The sequence below is a fragment of the Lynx rufus genome, unplaced genomic scaffold, assembly GCF_022079265.1.
Source record: "Lynx rufus isolate CCGP_SWC_20201006 ecotype Redwood Valley unplaced genomic scaffold, mLynRuf1.p SCAF_11, whole genome shotgun sequence".
Classification (NCBI taxonomy): domain Eukaryota; kingdom Metazoa; phylum Chordata; class Mammalia; order Carnivora; family Felidae; genus Lynx; species Lynx rufus.
In genome coordinates this window covers 53,117,946-53,141,128 of record NW_025814825.1, presented here as the reverse complement: position 1 = coordinate 53,141,128, position 23,183 = coordinate 53,117,946, and the positions used below count along the sequence as shown (strand labels likewise).

At 39.7% G+C, this 23,183-nt stretch overlaps 1 protein-coding gene across 1 annotated transcript in view; it reads right to left on the bottom strand.

The window, feature by feature from the left end:
• Positions 1-12,888, bottom strand: part of TRUB1 (TruB pseudouridine synthase family member 1) — a 38,178-nt gene extending 25,290 nt beyond the window's left edge. Inside the window, exons 1-3 of the mRNA XM_047073491.1 lie at positions 12,606-12,888; positions 9,346-9,444; positions 1,947-2,002 (exon numbers count right to left, since the gene is read on the bottom strand). Of these exons, the coding sequence (XP_046929447.1) occupies positions 1,947-2,002; positions 9,346-9,444; positions 12,606-12,888 (438 nt within the window). The remainder of the gene's footprint in view (positions 1-1,946; positions 2,003-9,345; positions 9,445-12,605) is intronic.
• Between the last annotated feature and the right edge of the window lie 10,295 nt (positions 12,889-23,183).

Here is a 23,183-nt window from a genome sequence, read left to right as displayed (position 1 = left end):
CATAATCCTGTATCAAAGTAACCACTTAGATATTGAAGAAATAAATATTAAGCAAACGGCAAAACCCTGTATCAGAAACAAATTCTAGACTTCATATGGAGGTATTTAAGCACAAAGGTACAAATTTAGCAAAACAGTCAAACTCTGCCATTGCAACACAATTTTGGTATTCTGTGATTTTTCAACACCAACATTTTAAAGGTTACACAGCAAGCCACATTGTAATGTTTACACTTATCTAAGGTATTAAGACCCTTTCCAACTGAAAGATACAGGTTTCTATTCCAGTTGATAACTAAAAAGGGGCTACCAAAGACCGTGTGTTATCCAGGGCTTTTATTTTAAGAAAAGCTTACTTAGGCCGCTGCCACTCAAAGTGTGTCTACGATGAGGTGAGTTCAGAAAACGAGGCTGCTGAGAAACGTACTTAGCAATCTGACGTTGCTATAACATTTAAATTATATTTTACAAAAGTCATCAATTAGTCTGCAACAAACTGAAAGCTTTTTTTTAAAACAGTCTTTGACCATTATAGATATTTTAAGAAGCAATTGTGACAAATTCACCTTACCAACTATTAAATAAAAAGTTAGTCTAGGGACTTGCCGAAATTCTTCTCCACCTAGCAGCTTATTAATCTTCCCTCCAAAGGCATTTTCACTGGTCCTTAGCCCCAATTATTATAACCAGCACCTCACTGCTAATTAGGACACAGATACTATTGTCTCTTTTAGAGCTGGAAGAGACATGTAGAGGGGATCAAATCATTCTTCCTAATGAAAAACTGAGAGGCTCTGAGAGGTTAATCCCTTTGACACGTTGACTCCTGTTTCAATGCTCCTTCTGCCCTGAGGTTTTGGGTTTTGCATGAGGATTCTCACTGAATGCCTGAAGCGACACACAGATTTACAGCTTTTCCTGCCTCTGCATAACGCTTCCTCTCTCTCCCATCAAATGCCTCAAAATGTGCTTTTGGATTTAGTCAAGGTAACTCTCACAGATGAATGATGTAACTTATCATCCTAAAGAAGCCTCACTTTTCTTTAGTAAACATTTTCTAACCATTAAACAAAGCAAGTCTTTTGTTGAAAAGTGCATGGGAGGGGCGCCTGGGTGGCTCAGTCGGTTAAGCATCCGACTTCGGCTCAGGTCATGATCTCACAGTCCATGAGTTCGAGCCCCGCATTGGGCTCTGTGCTGACAGCTCAGAGCCTGGAGCCCGCTTCGGATTCCGTGTCTCCCTTTCTCTCTGCCCCTCCCCTGCTCATGCTCTGTCTCTCTCTGTCTCAAAAATAAATAAAAACATTAAAAAAAAATTAAAAAAAAAGAAAAAAAGTGCATGGGTTACAAAGTGGTATTGTTTCTATAAAAATTCCAAGGTTAAAAAAAAACCCTACCAATAGAAGTTAGGATCTGTAAGTTCTCTTGCATCTAAGAAACAGATTTATATAAAAGGTATAATTTTTAAAATTTATAGGCACTGCAGAATTTTGGCTTCTATAAATCAATTTGCTTTTCAATTAAGAACTTCCAATTTATAGGGGTGCCTGGGTGGCTCAGTTGGTTAGGCATCCAACTTCAGCTCAAGTCATGATCTCATAGTTTGTGAGTTCGAGCCCCACATTGGGCTCTGTGCTGACAGCTCGGAGCCTAGAGCCTGCTTTGGATTCTGTGTCTCCCTCTCTCTCTGCCGACTCTGCTCCCACCCCACCCCTGCCTCGCTCGCACTCTGTCTCTCTCTCAAAAAATATACAAACATTGAAAAAAAAAATTTCCAATTTATAGTCTCAACATTTCGAATCTCAGATATCACGACATGTAATTAATGTTCAGGAATGACACCTATAAATGCACACAGTTTATTTTTTAATTGACCAAAATCCAAAACATAGGTCATTAAAAACATTCAAGAAAAAAGAAAAACAAAAGTTTTCCAGTATTCTTACCTTGGACCCTGACAACATACTGGTCAACATTTTTGTTCCCCTTCCGATTCCAACCACTATAAACCAAAGAAAGAAATATTATGACACTCTATTCTGAAAACTAGGTTTTTAAAATATCTATATATTTTGGTCACAATTTCTTGGCACGTATAATAAAAAGTTGGAGGGAACATCTATTTAGCATAATTAGAGGGCTCCTCTCACTCCAATCAGTTTAACCTGTCATGCAACTTAGACATTCTGAAGACACTATGGGAGACACACGTTTTTCCTCTCAAAGTGTTAAATGTGAGAGAAGACTCAACCTAGACAATTAGATAATGAAGTTTTAGAAGAATCTCCAAAGACTCACTGGAATTTTATATGGGCATCAGTGAAAAATACATGGCACAATTTAACCACGGTATATAAAAGCCTTTTGACAGAGTTCATTACCAAGCAAACCAAAAGCCATCATCATAGCTAATGAACCATTTAGAGATGATTCGTGTCCAGTAGTATACAATCAAGAAAACAGAAACATAACAGATCAATCAAACACAAAAAAGAATACAGGGTAAAATGAGAGCTTGCAGAACGTATACTCATATAGACCATCTATTAAGTACAATGGCCCACCAATCTCTTCAATTTCAAACATTATTTATCCTTATGACAACACATTTCACCAGGTGAGAATGGGAGTTTACGATGATTTCTGCACTTAAGAGCAAGAAGCTTTTGTAAGAATTGAAGTATTTCTCATTAATGGATGTGATTTTGTAAAAGAACACAATATAAACACCACAATTCAGAATTACAAGAAAAAACAAGGAGAAATGCCTGGCAAGCTGAAAGAATTATTATGAATATTTACAGTGGATATCATTCATTGAGTTTACCATGTATCAAATTCCACTCTAAACGCTTCCATTTGTTAGCTCATTTAATCCTTATAACAATGCTAAAAAATAATACAATTATCCCTATTTTATAGATGAGGAAACTGAGAGAGAGACTCTAAGAACGTTGCCTAGAATCTCACAACTAGTAAATAGTAGGGTTAAAATTCGGATCAGACTCTCTAATAGCGGACCCCCTTCCTTTTCATCCTTCTGCTACCTGACTCATCTAGACTTTCTTCCCACTGTCATGAGCCTGAATTAGCCTAAACCAATACCAGTCTGTTCTACATTCTATCCCTTTCTCTTCCAATTCATACCATTTCGTAACCACTTCTGATAACCTGTACTGCACACTACAAAGCCCCCCCAAAAATACTCAGTTGGGTCCCAACGTCTACGGTACCAACACTTTTTTATTCAAAATTCATCCTTCGAAACCTAGCTCAAATCTCAACCCCTATACAAAATCATCCCAAACCCTCTCTAAGCTTCTACGGTAGAATCATACTAGTTCAAAGACTAAGATTAAAAAACTGTATGCCTTTAGTATCTTCTGTTGAGCACAGTGCTCTCCAGATGACAGCTGCTGCCGTCCAGGCACAAACTTTGTAAAATAACAACAAAGATCCAGCGCACCGGGGTGGCTCAGTTGGTTAAGCATCCAACTTCGGCTCAGGTCATGATCTCAGGGCTCTTGAGTACGAGCCCCACAACGGGCTTTCTGCTGTCGACAGAGCCCACTTCTGATCCTCAGTCCCCCTCTCTCTACCCCTCCCCCACTCACTCTCTCTCAAAAATAAATAAACATTAATAATAGTAACAACAAAGATTCAATCCAATTTTGTTCCACTCAAGAATCCCCAATCAATATTTCTGGGGCAGCTACTATGTACTATGTACACAGTCCCAAGAACAACACTTTGATGAAACAGAACATTTCCTGACTTTGAAAGAGTTTATAACCTTATGGGGAAAATAAAATACAGATAAGAGAAATTGCCAAGTGCTCAAAAAAATGGTGCATAATGAGTGAATAACACTAAACAGCAGTATGATAATATATGATTAAGAGTCAAAATGAACGCAGCATAACTGCTGTAGAAGGTCAAGGAAGGGAATACTCTGAACTGCTGAAGAGGCCAGATAATGCTTCTTTCAAGCATTTCAAACAGAGTTTCAGTTGCCTTAAAGGATGTTTAGAATTTGAACATACAGAGAAGAGAGAAGTACATTCTAAAAAAGGAACAAACTGCACACATTCTCAGACACAAGGATGAGCACAGTGGCTTTATCAACCACAGTGCAGGTGTCTCAGCGTAGGCTGACATGTTTGACTTTACCATGGTTGAAACGCTGATGTCTCTGCTAGTTCAGTGATCCAGAATGATAGAATTTGAAACAAGAAGGCATCTTAGAGTTATCCAGTTTAACCTTCTTCTCATTTTATACCCAAGAAAACCAAGGTCCACAAGACCTTTGTGATTACACTGGGTCCACCTGGATATTCCAAGATAATCTCTTTACCTTAAAGTTAGCTCATTAGCAACATTAATTCCATCTGCAATTTTCATGCCCCCTTGTAATAGAACCTAACATATTCATAGATTCTGAAGATTATGACATGGGCATATTTAGGGAGTCATTATTCTATTTACCACAGGATTTTTGAGAATCTTGCAAGCCTTCTTTATAGAATTATGTGTCATATATACCATATATAACATAGGTTAACAGAATTATAAACCTAAATTTCAGGTTATATCTTAAATTGTCAGCTAAATTCTTAAATCTGTACCATTAATATTACAAAGGAAAAAAAAACAGCAAAAAACAGTCTATATGTTGAAAGTAAAAGTACATTTTTTCACACAGGTTCAGTTTTGTTTAAAAAACCTTTTATAAAGCACTTTACAGAGTACAGCATATATCATTATATTATGAATATTTTGTATGATATTTCCATAAATCTGCTGAGAGTTATGGTAGATGTTACCCCTTTCAAGAGATAAACAAATGGCGATTCAGAGAGATTATAGGTTTTCCCGGGGTATGTGTACTTAGTAAATAAAGCAGCTAGTTCACAGACTCATGATTAGAACCCAGTATTTAATCTACCATATAACAAAAATCACCTTCTAACAGTCTCCAGAACTACTAGTTTAGACAATGAATATCCTTTATTCTGTGACTAAATACCTGCATTTTTTAAACTTTATTCCTCATTGGGAACTACAGGCATTAGAAGAAAAATTAATAAATTTGACACATGTACAGATTATATCATCATATAAATCCCTGGATGATCAAATATAAATTAAGCCTCCAGACAGGAAATTAATTCCAATGCAACTTCTTCCACTCACACAAATCTCAGCCAAATACCTGTCCTTCATACTACTAAAATGGAAATTTCAACAAGATCCCTTAGCTTAGGATAAAAACTAAACTTATTTATTCACTGCCTTGAATGTCATCATCTTCTGCATACCAATGAGTAAAAACCACCAGAAACTAATACAATTGGTCCATTTGTAAATACACAGCAGACCCTATCCTGTCTCTTCTTATATTTTGGTGCTGTGCCTTGGAAAACAATAGAACAGAATGGTTACAGCAAATAGGCTTCAACTCATGGAGTGCTGAACTGATCAAGAACGGAGAAGCCAGTTGTAGGACCAATCGCTAAGAATGCGGTGACTGATCAGTAATCCTGCACAGGATGGGAGAAGGAGGGCCAGCCAGGTATCTGCCATGCCGGGTTAGGGCAGAAGCTTTGGAGCTGAGCACATCTGAGTCGAAATCCTGACTCTGCCAAAAACTATGACCATGCATGACTTCTCTGTGTTTTCATTTCTTCGTCTGTAAAATGACAAATAATAACATCTACCTTATAGGACTACAATAGGATTAAAGTATATAATTTATGAATGTCCTAAGCTGAAGACTTTACACATAGTAAGTTGTTCAATAAATGCTTATCATTAGCTATGGCAAGAAACAATAACTGTCAGAATTTGCCTATTCAAGTTCTCTAATTCAGGAAAATGGATTTCCTATGTTTTAAAAATCTATTTAAACCTTCAGTAAAGATATTTTTGCCAATGTGAATGAAATAAAAACTGTAAGTTTTGAAAGTGCAAACTCCTACATTGTTTCTAACTTTCTTGAAAAATAGAATTTTCTTCACCAATTTTATTCTTTTCTCCTAAATAAGCATTCATTTCCTTTGGATAGCTTAGATTGGGTTTATTGTTTGTATCTACTCTTTTAGCTCTAATAAAACGGATTGGACACTGTAGCACAGTATTTTATAAACCAGTAGGCACAACCCATTAGTGTATTGTGAAATCAATGTAGTGGATTACCAACATTTTAAAAAATGAAACAATATGGCACAAAAACAGATACTCAGATCAATGGAACAGAGTAGAGAACCCAGAAATGGACCCACAAACGTATGGCCAACTAATCTGTGACAAAGCAGGAAAGAATATCCAGTGGAATAAAGACAGTCTCTTCAGCAAGAGGTGCTGGGAAAACTGGACAGCGACATGCAGAAGAATGAACCTGGACCACTTTCTTACACCGCACACAAAAATAAACTCAAAATGGATGACAGACCTAAATGTAAGACAGGAAGGCATCAAATCCTCAAGGAGAAAGCAGGCAAAAACCTCTTTGATCTTGGCTGCAGCACATCTGAGTCGACTTACTCAACACGTCTCCAGAGGCAAGGGAAACAAAAGCAAAAATGAACTATCTGGACCTCATCAAAATAAAAAGCTCTGCACAGCAAAGGAAACAATCAGCAAAACTAAAAGGCAACCGACAGAATGGGAGAAGATATCTGCAAACGACATATCAGATAAAGGGTTAGTATCCAAAATCTGTAAAGAACTTATCAAACTCAACACCCAAAAAACAAATAATCCAGGGAAGAAATGGGCAAAAGACATGGATAGGCACTTTTCCAAAGAAGACATCCAGATGGCCAACCAACACGTGAAAAAAATGTTCAACATCACTCATCATCAGGGAAATACAAATCAAAACCACAATGAGATACCACCTTACCCCTGTCAGAATGGCTAACATCAACAACTCAGGCAACAACAGATGTTGGCAAGAATGTGGAGAAAGGGGAACTCTTTTGCATTGCTGGTGGGAATGCAAGCTGGTGCAGCCACTCTGGAAAACAGTATGGAGGTTCCTCAAAAAATTAAAACTAGAACTACCCTACGACCCAGCAATTGGACTGCTAGGTATTTACCCAAGGGATGCAGGTGTGCCGTTTCGAAGGGACACACGCATCCCAATGTTTATAGCAGCACTATCAACAATAGCCAAAGTATGGAAAGGGCCCAAATGTCCATTGATGGATGAATGGATAAAGAAGATGTGGTATGTGCGTGTGTGTGTACACACACACACACACACACACACACACACACACAATGGAGTATTATTCGGCAAGCAAAAAGAATGAAATCTTGCCATTTGCAACTACGTGGATGAAACTAGAAGTTATTATGCTAAGTGCAATTAGTCAGAGAAAGACAAACATCATATGACTTCACTCACATGAGGTCTTTAAGACACAGAACAGATGAACATAAGGGAAGGGAAGCAAAAATAATACAAAAACAGGGAGGGGGACAAAACATAAGCAACTCTTAAATATGGAGAACAAACAGAGGGTTACTGGAGGGGTTGTGGGAGGGGGAATGGGCTAAATGGGTAAGGGGCATTAAGGAATCTACTCCTGAAATCATTATTGCACTATATGCTAATTTTGATGTAAATTTAAAACATAAAATTAAAATAAATAGAGATTCAACAACAACAACAAAAAGAAACAATAAAATACAAAACACGAGACCACATAAAAAGTAAGTACTGTCCTATTGAAGTTTTTTTGTAGGATGTAGGGATAGGAATCCTAACTTATATATTTTTGTGACTATGGACATAGTTATACAAAAAGTTTGTACCACATAAACTATGTGGATACACACTTTAGCAGTCCGTGAAGGTAAACTTTTTTTTTTTTTTAATTTTTTTTTCAACGTTTATTTATTTTTGGGACAGAGAGAGACAGAGCATGAACGGGGGAGGGGCAGAGAGAGAGGGAGACACAGAATCGGAAACAGGCTCCAGGCTCTGAGCCATCAGCCCAGAGCCCGACGCGGGGCTCGAACTCCCGGACCGCGAGATCGTGACCTGGCTGAAGTCGGACGCTTAACCGACTGCGCCACCCAGGCGCCCCTGTGAAGGTAAACTTTAGAACCTCTACCAGAGGCATAATAAATAAATAAATAAATAAATAGGGATAAATTATTTTTCTCCCGTCAATCAATTCTACCAATCTGCCTCAACAAACAATAAAATGCTCACTATATCTCCAAAAGAAAGTGTGACTTCCTCTCAGGAACCATAAGGCTCACTTTCTCAAGACAGCTGTACTCTGAGATTAAATGTGATATAGGCAGAAAAAAGAGCCAAATGTCTTATCAGGAATCCCCATGACCACACCCCATGTTGGAAGATCCATACATGGCTAAGACTTACAATGTAACATAGTAACGTTACACGGCAGGATCAAATGGGAAAAGGACACCAGAGAAATTCATGCATCGGTTTCCTTATTCTCTCTTCCTCCTATGAGCGGGACACTTGAGCATGCTCCTTCCTCCAAAATGTAAACAGCAGTAACATGTGTGCGATGTTCCCACTCAGGGAAGCCTGCTGGAAACTCAGCACCCAAAGTTCTTATTGGAGGGGATGAGAGGGATGGTTACTCAGGCACATTTGCCTGAGTGGAAGGACAAAATTCCAGACTCCTAAAAGGAAAGCAGGTGTTCAACATAAACCACACTGTTCACACCAATAGCCAAGGGACAGCAAGCACCCTTATCAGATAGAGAAGGGAAGGAACACTCTCAAAATCCAAGTTCCCAGATGCCTTCCAAGGGCAAGCCTTGTGAGCAGGCCTTTCTAAACACAGCGATTTCAGACCTGCTATGTTACATGTTAGCTCTTCTTCACAGATACAACACCCTTTTTCAAAGTCCCATCCACACACAAAAGTGGCTATTTCTAAAAGTTTCTAACAGTTTGTACCAGTTCAGAGCTTCTTTAGAAGACGGCATTATAAATCCATTAGATCTAAAATACTCCAAAGCAGACTGGAAATGGCACAGCTTTAGTCAATCTTATCTGTTCTCAACCAATATTTCCTTCTTTTTTCTTTATTTATTAGAGAGAGAGAGAGAGAGAGAGAGAGAGAAAGCACATGTGTATACGAGAAGGGGCCGAGAGGGAGAGAAAGAATCACAAGCAGGTCCCATACTGTCAGCGCAGAGCCCACACGGAGGCTTGGTCTCATGAACCATGAGATTATAACCTGAGCTGAAAATCGAGAGTTGGATGCTTAACTGATGGAGGCATCCAGGCACTCCAATATTTCTTTCTATAATAAGTGATAGTTACATCAAACTTCCATTCACATCTCTTACCCAGAACTCCTCGGGCAGCACTGTCTAGTGTCCCTCCATGTCCAATTTTCAAAGTCTGCTTTTTCCTTTTGGCCCATTCTGGAGAAGGCATTCCAGCTTCTATGAAAGTAATTGAGATGAGAAATAGCAATTAGCAAGAAAAATGAAATAGAATCTCTATAATAAGGGGTGAGGGTAAATGGAATACTCAAAACAAAAGTACTACAGAAACTTAACAGATTAAGATGATAACATCACTAGCAAAGAACATACTTAAAAATGTACAGACACTCCCTAAATTACAAAGAAATAGTATCCCAAAATTAGTTGTTTAGAATCTAGAATTCATTTTCAAAGGGAAAAAAATGTTTTTAAACATGAGCAAAGATCCAGGCTAACGCTGAAACACCTAGTAAATTCCTAGTAATAGTGAGCTGTTAGAGAATGATGAAAAGAAGTTAGTTTTTACATAGGCAGCTAGTTTTACAAGTCCTCAATTTCATTTCTAATTCTCTCTTGTTTCCTGGTATTCTTTGCTGGTGCCCCCAGTTACCTAATGTCGGGAGTACCCCTGACATGGCTACTTCTAAGAATGCTAAGTTCCCAAAGTATCTTCATTGCCCTTTGCTCCAAATCAAAATCCTCACTATTCCTTCAAGAAGCTAATCTCAACAGGAGGTTATGTGGGAAGTGGGTAACAGTTAGGTTGCCTCTCAACCTCTGAAGCATTGAGACTTAAGAAAATGCCAACCCGGCCCCTCTCATCCTCCTAGTGTAAAGATACATTGAAATCATATTATCTGACAGTGCTTTGGAAACCACAAGACACTCTGACAATAAATTATTATTATTATCAGCAGTATTATTGTTATATATATCAACATATTGACAGAATATTGGCTATTAAAGTTCAAATGAGAAAGGGCAGGAGCAGAACAGCTCGATTGATCTCCATCTCCCAAACTCACCAAACTTCCCTTATAACCACTGACACCAAGAAGATAAAAAAGAGAGCCAAAGAAAATGGAAAGAGGGAACAGACAAAGGAAAAGGAGGGAAGCTGAACAATAATGGAGAAGCCAGATTAGATGGCCAAAAGATGTGCTGGGCTGCTCAGCCTAACCACGGAATTACAGAACACAATGTGTTAGAACACAGTCCTAAGGCCCCTCTCTGATTATATCACCATGTTTGGAAAGGCACGGCTGCTGCTGTAACACAAACCCATAAGCCTAGGTCCAGGTTTCGAACCCTTCACCTTTCACTCGTAATGCATTATGGATTTCTCATCTGTAAGTTTATAGAAAACTTTTTGAGAACTCTTTGGATTTTTCAACTTGACACTCCTTCGAGTAAGAAGGCCCCCAAGTTTGCTTCTTCCCTTTGTGTCCAAATTTGCCTCTTTCAAGTTCAAAAACACACCACCTCTATTGGAATTTTGTTCACCTTATTGGTAACATTTATGGAAGAATATTTGTTAAGGTCTTTCCCAATGTTTTGGGCCTTGAAGGATTCAGATAGACAAAGAAGAGGAAGGACTTTAGTATACTATGAATCACTATAGGGAAAGGCCAGAAATGTTAATAGAGGCTATTTCCATTAACGGTGGTCTAAATGAGCGGGTGTCAAACCTGGCTAGCATCAGAATGTGGTGCCTTGGAATCTGTGTCTTTTAGAATCTTACCAGGTAATTCTGACAGCCAGTTACAATGGCATTTGGGAAAGCCTGGTCTAGCTAACATAAATACAGAACAGACCAATCAAAGCAATATAGAAATGGAGTAATGAGAATATCTGCACCCGAGTGACAGGCTTCTGGAAGATAGCCTAGCCACAGTCTTGAAACAATGTTTTAACCAAGTTTCAACAAGAAACTTCAGTGGCTTGGAGGCAGATTCACCAGAAGGCAGGGGTATGGCTTTGATCATATGAAAATCTGTCTGAGTCACAGTGTAGCTAACAAATCAGGCCAAATGAAAGCAATTCTATGAGGGAAACAACCCTATGATGACACCACAAAGCTTGCTCTGGATGCATTTCCTTCCTTCAACATTCCCTGTTGAAGGACCCTTCCTACAACATTCCCTGTTGTAAGACCCATTCTTACAGGTAACAAAGTGCAAGGAAAGTGGAACAAAAGAACGAGTAGATAGAACACGGCAATTAAACATCCACAAGAGTGTACCTACTGCCATTAAACATCTGAATCTGGAATGTGTCCATTTTAATTAACAAATTCCTAGAAGAATAATGTTTTTGCATCAAAAAAAAAAAAAAAAGTATAATAAACTTTGCCAAGGGACTCCAAACAATGTTAAGAAGAAAGTTTCCCGTGTGGAAAGACAGGCCAGAGCCAAATTCAGGACAGCCTTGAATTTGCCAAATAGTTTTATCACCAAAGGCTGCAGGAATGTCTATGCTTTGAGCACAGCTAAGAGAAAAGACCGTATCTTTCACCTTCACTTCTCTATAGGCTAGCATAGATCTGGCTTAATGTAGGTGTCCAGTAAATCTAAGGTTCCTGGATGCCACTGTCTGAAACAATCTACTGGGCTGATGAACTGAGAGATCCTGCAGGCTTTTCTGATATTCCCTCAGTGCGCGTGAAGAAACAAAAAGAATGCTCTTAAGTTATGGTGTTCCTCAAAACGTGTCCGCACACTACCTACAACAGAATCACCTGGAACAACATTTTAAAAATGGTTTCCTAAAAATACCCCAGAACCTCAAAATCACAACCTCTGGGTTTCAGGAATCTGCATTTGTACAAGGGACTCCAAATAATTCCTATGCCCGCTGTGTGAAAACCACTGCATTAAAGCCTTGGTTAATTAAGTGATATATGCATATCCAAACTATTTTTAAGGATGCAACTTTGGCAACTTTGGGGGTAGAGAGCCAGTTCTGCCTTCAGGAGAGGTTCATCAACGTGAACCAAAGAAAAGGCTCCTGGGCGATCAGATTACAGAATATTGGCCGGCCTGCCCAAGGGAAGAGATGTGTTTGTGTAAGTGTGGGGTTTTTGTGTTTTGTTTTTTGTTCTTCCCTTGAGAACGACAACTGCCAACCAGGCTACAGGAGTTCACGTCAGGGCAAGTCCAAGCTCGAGATGCCCCAGATGTTTGTCCGGGGCTAATTCAGTGGTCATCCTACCCTTTACCCTCCTTTTATTTCTTGAGGCACAAACGCGCAAAAAAAAAAAAAAAAAAGCCCATTGGCTCTCTACGGCTTCCGCTCTCGCAAAGACCGACTCAGCCTGGTCCCCACCCGGGCTGCGGTACCTGCTAGCAGCTTCTCCTTCAGCCGATTCAGCAGCTCGGCTGAAGTGGGCCCTTTGGGCTTGTGCACGGCGAACACGCCGCTCAGGGACAGCAGCTTAGTAGCCAAAGCGGCCTTGGAGGCCGTGGCTTCGGATCCGGTCCTGGCGGCGGCCGCAACCGCCGCGGCTGCAGCCGTCGCTGATGAGGTGGCAGCCGTTGCTGCGGCTGTTCCTGCAGTTTCAGGGACCCGGGCCGTGTCTGTTTCCAAAGATGACGATACCACCGCCGCCTCAGCAGCTGCCATACTTTTTCAACCCAGACCAGTTTTGTAGCTGGAGTCGCACGCTAATGACGCAACAGGAGTGCGCCCGACGTCCCTCCATCTTTCCCATACTTCGAAGCTGTGCTGACGGGAGGGGCAGTCGCAAGGGCATGTGGGAATTGTAGTCCATGGCCTTTTGCTGCAGGCTGGGGGTAGCTGCGCCTTCCCGGGGCTCTCATGGAGTATTTTTTCTCCTGTACTCCTATGTGTCTCTTAGGTCGGGTTAGTTCAGAGCTGCAGGTGTGATTTGGAGTTCCAGTCCCAAACTGCTGAGCCCAAACACAAAGTCTGTGTATATATTCGACGGGCAATCTCTTTGCATCCCACCTGCCCAGAACTAGTAAGAGGACCCAGCTTCCAAGAATAGAAATCTTAAAATACTGTTTTTGCTGCAGTTTGTGAAGAATCATGGCTCCTTGGGATCACTGCCTCATTCGATGTATGGTGCTCTTGGATTCACGATTCAGAATTAAAATACACCTAAATGTAAGCTGTATTAAAGAAAGGAAACTATTCACCTGTTCACTCTTGTATCCCCAGTGCCTCACACAGAGTAGGCACTTAACTAAATATTCGTGAATGAATAAATGGATACGAATTCTTCAAATTCCCAAAAGAAACTTCTAGGCCAAGCCAGTGCTAAATCACTTGGGCTTATTTTGGTGCCCTCTTGTCCACCTTGCCCCTTATCACCCCCACTGTAATTCGTAATAATTTTAAGATTTTTAATACTAACTCTTCTGTGGATTGCATCCCTGAGTAATACACTGCTTAGATATCAAAAGGCATTATGGCAATTCATAAAATTAAACTTTACTTTTGATTTGAGACTTTCTCTCTGGAAGTTATTTACATATCCATCAAAATGCAGGAACGTTGTTCTGATCCTGGCACAAGGCAGAGTGGAGAAAAATTCTTCATTCTACTTCTGCTTCAGATACATTAAATGGTATTATGAGTATTCTGAAACAGATAAAATTTGGCTCTGTTGTTTCCCCAAGTTTCACATTAATTTTCTTTAGTTTCTCCAAGTTTCTTTACAGCCACCCTTTCTCCTCATCATCCTCTTATACCATAAAACCTAGTATACTGGGTCACATGGGTGGCTCAGTCGGTTAAGCATCTGACTTTGGCTCAGGTCATCATCTCACGGTTTGAGAGTTTGAGCCCTGTGTCAGGCTCTGTGCTGACAGCTCAGAGCCTGGAGCCTGCTTTGGATTCTGTGTCTCCCTCTCTCTCTGCCCCTCCCCCGTTCATGTTCTCCACCACCCCACCCCACCCGGACCTCTCTTAAAAATAAATAAGAACCTACTATACTAATAATGCCGCGTTGCTACTGAAAGTTAGCAATTATGGAACTTGCCCCATTCACTCAACAAGTAATGAAAGAACAATGTTTCGAATAAAGCATTTATTTCTATTGTCATCCTTCCCCATTTCAATCACCAGAATCTCTTAAATCTTTGGGGTACACAACAATGCAAATGTACTTAATGCCACAGAAATGTACACTCACAAATGGTTAAAGTGGGAAAGTTTCTGTTATGTATGTTATGCCACAAATGGAAAGGCCAAAAAGATCTTTGGGGAGTTTTTGCAAGGTGGAAAGCTGAATTGGAAGTGGGCGTCACTCTTATGGTCTATTCAAAAGCCTAAACTGCATGAAAACATGCCTGGGGGTGCCTTGGAGACCTGAAGAGAATAGAGAGAAACTGAATGCTTTACAGGTCCCGTGATTACCCGACTGGATACTTGAGCCTGCTTCAAGAGTTTTCCTTTTCCAGAAAGATACCACAACTTCAGAAGGGTTAACTACACCCAGGGAGCAAAGCTTCCTTTAACCTCAGCACAGATTTCTGTACTCTCCTCTTGGCAAGAAGCAGAGAGTCAGGGACTTTAAGAGAAAGTATAAAGCAGAATTGAACAATAACAACTTGGAGATTACAGAGCCTTTCCCCAGTGGTCTAGACATGAGTAAGCTTCCCTAATTCTTTTGTGCCTCCAGGGTGGAGAGAGTGGAGGGAGGACAGAAATAGAGGTGAAAAATAATGCTTCCATTGGAATTTTCCACAATGCCAGTGCAGAATCAGAGTTAATTTGATTAAAGGAAAACAGAAAAGTGGACATTTCTTGCACATTTTATTTCTGGAATGCTAGGGAACAGCACAATTAATTCTATTCTGCTATCAAATTTGTGTCCTTGTCATCAGAAGCATCGAGCTCTAATCTTCTGAGGTAACCAACATCTCCCACATTGGGGAAGCCTTGAATTTACAAGTTATGTTACTTAATATGGGTGTGAGTTAGGATCCTTTAGGTGGGAGAGACAGAAACTGATCCAGTTTAAAATTTATCAAAAGGCTTTTAGAAAAAGGATTTGTAGTATACAGGGACATTATGCAGAACCTGAAAAGTTCTCTCTCGGGTTCTCTCTCTCCACCCACATTCTCTTTTTCTGCCACATTTCTCTCTTGCGTCTTCATGCTTCTTTTTGCTTCTAAGAGGCTTTGGGTTTTTTCTACTCCTCATTCCACAGTCTTAGTTTAAACCATCCTGTTTTTATCTAATTCCAAAAACTTCCTGGATGAAGTCCCTCCTGGCCACCTACAGAACATAGTGCTTCTCTCACTCTGTGCCTTCCTCTTTCCTTGTTCACGTTCCTGCTTAATTTTTCTCATAGCACATTTTATGCGACATACCAAATATTTACTTATTGTGTTTAATGTCTTATTTCCTCCATCAGGACGTAAGCTCCATGAGGAATTTTTTGTATATTTTTTTCATTGCTATGTCTCCAGAGCCTGGAATAGTGTCACATATGGCACTCAGTAAGTAGTTGTTGAATAACTGAATGAATAATCGTGGTAGCTCCAGCAGAAACCATGTAGGTACAGGGGAGTGAGCGCCAGTTTCCAGAAAAGTAGAGTGTTGAACACATAAAATGGCTTACCTCGAGTGTAAAACAAGCGTAGCTTACCTCAATGCTTTTATCTCCATTTTTGCGTGTGTATGGAACTGATGCAAAGAGAGAATACAATCACTTCATGCTATTTCATAAGACCCTAACTTTCTAAACCAGCTTCTATGCAGCCCTCAACCCAGTCACCTCTCCAAGGATTGTTAAACAATGGGACTTAAAAATTGGTAACACTTTCAGGTTCGATTCTAAACCTCCCAAGGGCTCCACCACGGTTGCCTTCTTGGGACACTTCTTTGCTCCTTACCATATGCATGTATGCCTGGGAAGGCTGTTCTTTACAAAGACTTCTCCAATTGTTCACCTGTACAAGTTCCTGTAGATAGCAGAATCCTAGAAAAATAGTGCTTGATGAGAACTTATAGACCATACAGTGCAAGACCCTCATTAAAAAACTGAAACACAGGGGCACCTGGGTGGCTCAGTGGGTTAAGCGTCCGACTTCGGCCCGGGTCACGATCTCATGGTCCGTGAGTTAGAGCCCCACGTCGGGCTCTGTGCTGACGGCTCAGAGCCTGGAGCCTGCTTCAGATTCTGTGTCTCCCTCTCTCTCTCTGCTCCTCCCCTGTTCATGCTCTGTCTCTCTCTGTCTCAAAAATAAATAAACATTTAAAATAAAATAAATAAATAAAATAAATAAATAAAAATTAAATTAAATTAAATTAAAGATCTGAAACACAGGGGCACCTGGGTGGCTCAGTCAGTTGAGCGTCCGACTTCTGCTCAGGTCATGATCTTACAGTTCCTGGGTTTGAGCCCCACGTCAGGCTCTGTGCTGCCGCTTGCTCAGAGCCTGGAGCGTGTTTCAGATTCTGTGTCTCCCTCTCTCTCTGCCCCTCCCCCACTCACACTTTGTCTCACTCTGTTTCTCAAAAATAAGTAAATGTAAAAAAAAAAAAAAATTAAAAACTGAAACACAAAAGGGTGTTCCTGGTAACCAAAAAGAGAAAGCCAGAGATGCTCCAATCCATATCATGGCCTTGAGAAAGGCATATTTTTTTTAAAAGTTCAGGAAACAGATGGGCATGTCTCATAGCATGAGATTTGAGAGACCTGGAAAACTCACCAAACACACACACACACACACACACACACACACACACACACACACAACTTCTGCCATTTCAAATTATCCTACTAGAGAAGAAAATTATCCTAATAAGGAAGGTAATTAAAGAAACCAGTGGTTGATTGGACTCTGCTGTGAACTGAGGTATCTAAAGGAAATATATTTGTGGTTTCTTTAGAGGTAGAATTCTAAAACACAGTTTTATTTTCTAAAATATTTTCATAAATATTTTAATGTTTTAATTTTGATCATAAGTTTCTTTAATAATTAAGGAAAAATAGTAGTAATAATTTGAAATTTTTAATTAAGCAAAGAATTTTTTTAAAGAAGGAGCAGATAATAAAAGACTAATACGAGACAGTATCAAAAACGTGCAGGAAGGAGTAAGGCCAGAAAAGTCCAAATGATTTGGGAAGAGAAGGAAGGAAGGAAGGAAGGAAGGAAGGAAGGAAGGAAGGAAGGAAGGAAGGAAGACTGAAAGAAAACAAGAAGCTTTTAGAGAGGATCAAGAAAGTTGCATGAAAATGGGAGAAGTCAGCAACTGATAAGAGGAGAATGATGTTCCTGAGAGCTGAAGAGTTTGGAAGAAGACATTTCCACACTAGTTGAGGTTAGATCTCCTAGTCCAGAAATTATATCTTGGGGTCAGCTTGCGAAAGAGATTGCTTAAGAGAACTAACTTTTGTTGACTATACTTATGCTATGGGCTGGCACTTTACATTTTCCTGGAATTTCTATAGTAATTCTTAAGGGATGCTTATGGAGAAAATAGAGTACTGATGAGGAAAATAAAACTAAATGAGGTTAAATCATTTGACCAAGGGTATATAGCTAGTATAGCATAAATGAATGTGTGTGTGTGTTGGAGGGGGGGTCCCTAAGACCAACCTCAGAATGGATTCTCTGGAAGGACTCACAGAATTCAGGAAAACTGTAATACTCATGGTCATGGTTTATTACAGTGAAAGGATATAGATCAAAATCAGCAAAAGTGAAAGACACTTAAGATGAAGTCACCAGGAGGGGCGCCTGGGTGGCGCAGTCGGTTAAGCGTCCGACTTCAGCCAGGTCATGATCTCGCGGTCCGTGAGTTCGAGCCCCGCGTCAGGCTCTGGGCTGATGGCTCGGAGCCTGGAGCCTGTTTCCGATTCTGTGTCTCCCTCTCTCTCTGCCCCTCCCCCGTTCACGCTCTGTCTCTCTCTGTCCCAAAAATAAATAAACGTTGAAAAAAAAAAAAAAGATGAAGTCACCAGGAGAAACCAGGCACAAGCTTCTAGTTATCATCTCCTAGTAGGGGCACAAGGACAACACTTAATTCTCCCAGTAATAAAATGTGACAACATGTGTGAAGTGTTGCCCCTCAGGGAAGTTCCTCTGAGCCTTTGTATCCAGGGTTTTAATTGGGGATCTGTCATATAAACATATAGTACCTGCATGACAGACCTCAGCTACACAGTCTCCAAGCCCCCAGAAATCCAACTGATACCATGTGGCCCAGGGCCTCAGGCATACAAGAATAGGCGATCACCCTAAGTTGTCTTGTTAGCATAAACAATCTTGTCCAACTGGTATGGTGTAGTCCAAGACCTCAGGCATACTAAAATATTCTTATCAGGCTGGATATGCCAAGGGTGAGGGGTTATCTCCCTGGAACCAGTCAAGGACTAGTTTTTTCTTTGGAATGTGCAGAATTAGCATAATAATTCACGTAACCCAGATGGAACTCATGTAATGACTCTGAGACGATGAGGTGATTGAGGCTCAAGAGTAAGCAGTTTGCCAAAGTTCCAATAACCAATAAGTGTCAGTTAGAGTTAGTAGAATCCAGGTTTGCCTGACTCCAAAGTTCATAATCTTAACCAGTATGCAGTAACCACTAACCAGTCTATAGAGGCTGGAGAACTAAGCTGAATTTAAATGATTTTTATAGAGGTGAACATTAAATTCTAGATGTTAAAAACTAATTTTCAGGGACAGGTCAGAGAACACATGGCTTTGAATCAACCTGAATGAACAAATTTGGGAAATTTCTGTCCACACTGAGTCTTACATGAGTGCAATATAAACTTTACATGGATATAAAATAGCCATGTAAGACACACAATCTTGGAAGCAATAACAGAATTATTAGGTCTAGAATGACGGAGGTGTCATGGGTCCTGATAAAATGGCCAACTCTGGGCAACACTTCATACTCCAGATCTTTCCCTGTCTCAGAGGTTTCTTGTCCTCTCTCTTCTCGGTTCCATAACAAGGTAATCTGATGAACTGTCCCTAGGAAGGTCTGATGTTGAATCAAATAAAAGTACCACTTGTGTAGGTGAAAACATTTAACTATCAGAAATTTTAATCTAATATTCACACCTGATAATTGTTGATTATTTGCATTTCAGCAAAGGAATCCAAGAGACCACAGTCTAGGTTAGGAAAGGGAGAAACTCACAAACATGAAACATTCTTGATGTTTGCCAATCACACCATACCCAACCTACATTTTCCTGACAGCTCGTTCCATTAAGCTATACCAATACCTCTTTGTAGCATTGTCAACTCATGTCCATTCAAATAAACTAACGTTCCCATCTCAGCTGACTCACTTGGCAGTAAAAGCTAGTTCACCCGCCAGTGCATTAGCTGGCTCATAGGACCTCTCCATCAAGAAAGTATATTTTCACAGGAATAAGCAAAGGAAAACAGCAGGCCCCCTCTCCCCCAGTGTAGCAGTTCAAGTTAAACAATTGTGAAAAAATTTAAGGGCAAAGAGATGAAAAAGAGGGGACATGATACAGAAAGACTCAAGATGATAGGAATATTTTACAATGTTTAAAATAAAAGTACTTGACTTGTGTGTGTGTGTGTGTGTGTGTGTGTGTGTGTGCTTTTTAGGTCCATAAAGAGATCCCTATAATTACTCCTGAACTCTCAGAACATTCACTCAACGGACATAATTGATTCCTACAATGTACACAATGTCATCAAGGTACATTAAGGATATTTAATAAATTCTAAATTAAACCAATATACACAATTATAAATATTGAATTTGTATTAAATGGCATTAAAATATAAATATTTATAGTCTAATGTAAACAAAATATATGTGATTATACATGTTAGGTAAATCACAAACACAATAGAATAGGCTACTCTAGGATCGGCCAAATGCTATCTTTAATGCTGTCAAAGTAACATAGTAGATTTGATCATTTTTATGTTTCTTCACCTTCATGTGTTCATCCATTTGTAAAACAAATGTTTGTTATGCATTTGCTCTGTGATAGGCACGTGAAATAACGTTCATATTGACCACTGGTGCAAATAAAGTCATTTATAAACACATGGAGAAAGTGTGATCGGTATCAGCTTTTAAGTAGGCTCTGAGGATTTGGAATATTTAAAACCATTCTATATTCACATTCGAAAGATAATGTACAAATTGTCTTCATTGATTAATCTGTGCTATCAGAAGCTGGGGAAATGTCATTCTGTAATTTCAGTTTTCTTTAAACATTTAATAATGGTCTCCACTTGAGGACGATTTTAAGGCTGAACTCAGAGGTGATGGATGTTTCCCATTAACAGGTTGAATGAAGAACCGCTTATTTAGCCTGGACTATGCTTAGAAGCTATCAGAGGAAGAAGGATTTATGCCCCCGCCCCCCGTCATTTGTTATCTGAAAACTCCCGAAGGCTTCAACCTTTCCTATTACTACTTAATTGAATTTAGAAAATCATAATCTTCCTTTTAAATATTTTACAGGTTTTTAAATGTATGATTGATTTTTTTTTTTTTTGCCTGAAGAATGTTTGGATATATTCCTCCTAATCTGTGATTAACATCTATTCCACAATTTAAAAAACATCTGAATGTTTTGGCTAAGTTAGAAAATAAAAATATGTTCTCCTTTTGGAGCCAAGGTATATCTGTCTAAGTTTCTTGGTTATGCAGATATGCTTTGGCTCCAGAAATTTCTTGATTCTTGTGGTTAGTCTTAGATAGGGACAAACATTTCAGAAAAAGTAAAACTTCAGTAGGAAATTCTAAAAGTACTTTTACTATTTGACATTGAATTACATATAATATACTAGGCATTCATTACTCCATCAACTTTATCATAGGAAGCTCAAGGGGCGCCTGGGTGGCTCAGTCGGTTAAGTGGCCGACCTCGGCTCAGGTCATGATCTCACGGTCCGTGAGTTCGAGCCCCGCGTCAGGCTCTGTGCTGACAGCTCAGAGCCTGGAGCCTGTTTCAGATTCTGTGTCTCCCTCTCTCTGACCCTCCCCCGTTCATGCTCTGTCTCTCTCTCTCTCAAAAATAAATAAACGTTAAAAAAATTTTTTTTAATAAAAAATAAAAAAATTACAAAAAAGGAACCTCAAGAATAAGTTCTGACCTTCATCTACATCTTATACCAACAATAAATGTTATTTTTTTTCTTATTTTTTTTTCTATTCTACCTCCCTACTTTGAACGAGTACTAATTAACCATGAACACCCTGGTCATTCTCTCCAAAAATAAAATTTACTTCTACTTTTAAACATTTCTGAAAGGAAAGAAGACAATTCTTTCTCAGTTCAGTTAAGGTCATACTCAATGTTGCTGGGCTTTGATCTGTTTCTTAAGCTGTAACGTGGGAACCCAGTTAATACCTGGTTTGTGAATTGACCATGACACCTTGTCAGTGGTTGAATTGACTCAGTTTAGCGTATCCTGCTAAAGGTTATATCCCACCTGTAGGGGAGGAAAAAGTTTTCCTTGATCCTATAGGGTTCCTGGCTGGATCTGAAAATTAAACTGACAGAGTAACAGGAAAAAAGCTTACAAATGGTACTGAATTTTTACATGTACACAGGGATCTTCACCAGAGAAGGAATACCTGAAGAAGTGGTCATAGCAGGAAGCCTTTACACCTTTTAGACAAAGAAACAATAACTTTGTGAAAAATTGACAAGACAAAGGGATTTGGTAGAGGTAGTAAATAATGAAGAAATAACTAGAAAGATAAGGCTTAGTTTAAGAGGGTTTGTTTGTACAGATTTCTCAGCCCCAAATTCTCTGTCTCTAGTGATAAGAATGTCTTCCTTCCTCTTGGTTCAGTGAGGGTACTTTTCACATGGGAGATTTATCTCTGGCTTTCAGGGAAAGAGAATGAGCAGGGGAAGGTCAGAGTGACCTTTCTGCAGCTGCCATTTTCTCAAATTTCTTCAGCTTAAGATATTCAATATGCCAAGGTGCCATATTTTGGGGTAGCATATCCTGAACCCCATCGTAGCCAACAAATTTATCTTTGATAATAAATAACTATTCCAGGGGGAACATCTCCCCCTCCCCCTCCTCCTCCCTATATGTGTGTGTGTGTGTGTGTATCATTTGAAAAAATGAATTGAAATAATGAAATCCTCCTATCTATAGTATACAGTACATATTCCATGTTTCATCAGGAGGCTGGGGTACTTACAGTGTTCGTAAAGTTGCCAGTCTGCGTGATTCATCAAACAGATGACCAAACTCATATATGAAATTGTAGCCTTGCTTCATTTCAGAGTCTAAAACAAGCCAGTTTGTTTTATTAAACGTATGTATCTAATCTTTACATATATCCTAAACGTAAATTCTATTTTCTGAAATTCCCATGAAGGCATACTTAGTAGACACTGTAGCGTATGACAGATGGGGGTGCCAGGTAAGAATTTTTAGATATGGTGTCATTTTATTAAGAGATACTTTCTCTTCTGATAAATGGCGCTGAAAGCTGCTATGAGACTTTTCCTTTCCTCATCTCCCCCACCGCACGGAGCTTGTCAGTGCACCTTTGTAACCTGCCTGAAGAGAATTCTAATCTGCTCTGTGACTTTGCCTGCCATTACTCTTCCTCCCATTTTAGGGGTCTGAAAGGAGAAATCCCTAGAGCCTGTTTTCCCCTGGCCCCTGAGTCATCCCATTAGCTTCCTTAGTCACGGATAAAAGAGCAGTCTTGTGCGCTCACTGCTGGTCTCTGGGGGCAGGGAAGCCACGCAACAACTCCATAGCTCAGATTTTTCCATGAAGGATTCATGCTTGTCGCCGGCCAGCGGAAAATCAACCCTATCAACTTCGGTTAAGGTGTCACTAGACGCAGAAGATGTTTTCATGGCCAGGACACTGCTCTGAAAATAAGGAAGTGACACATGCAATTGAAGTCCTCAATATATTATCATTCGGGGTGTGGGGAGAGATTTCTTTCAAAAG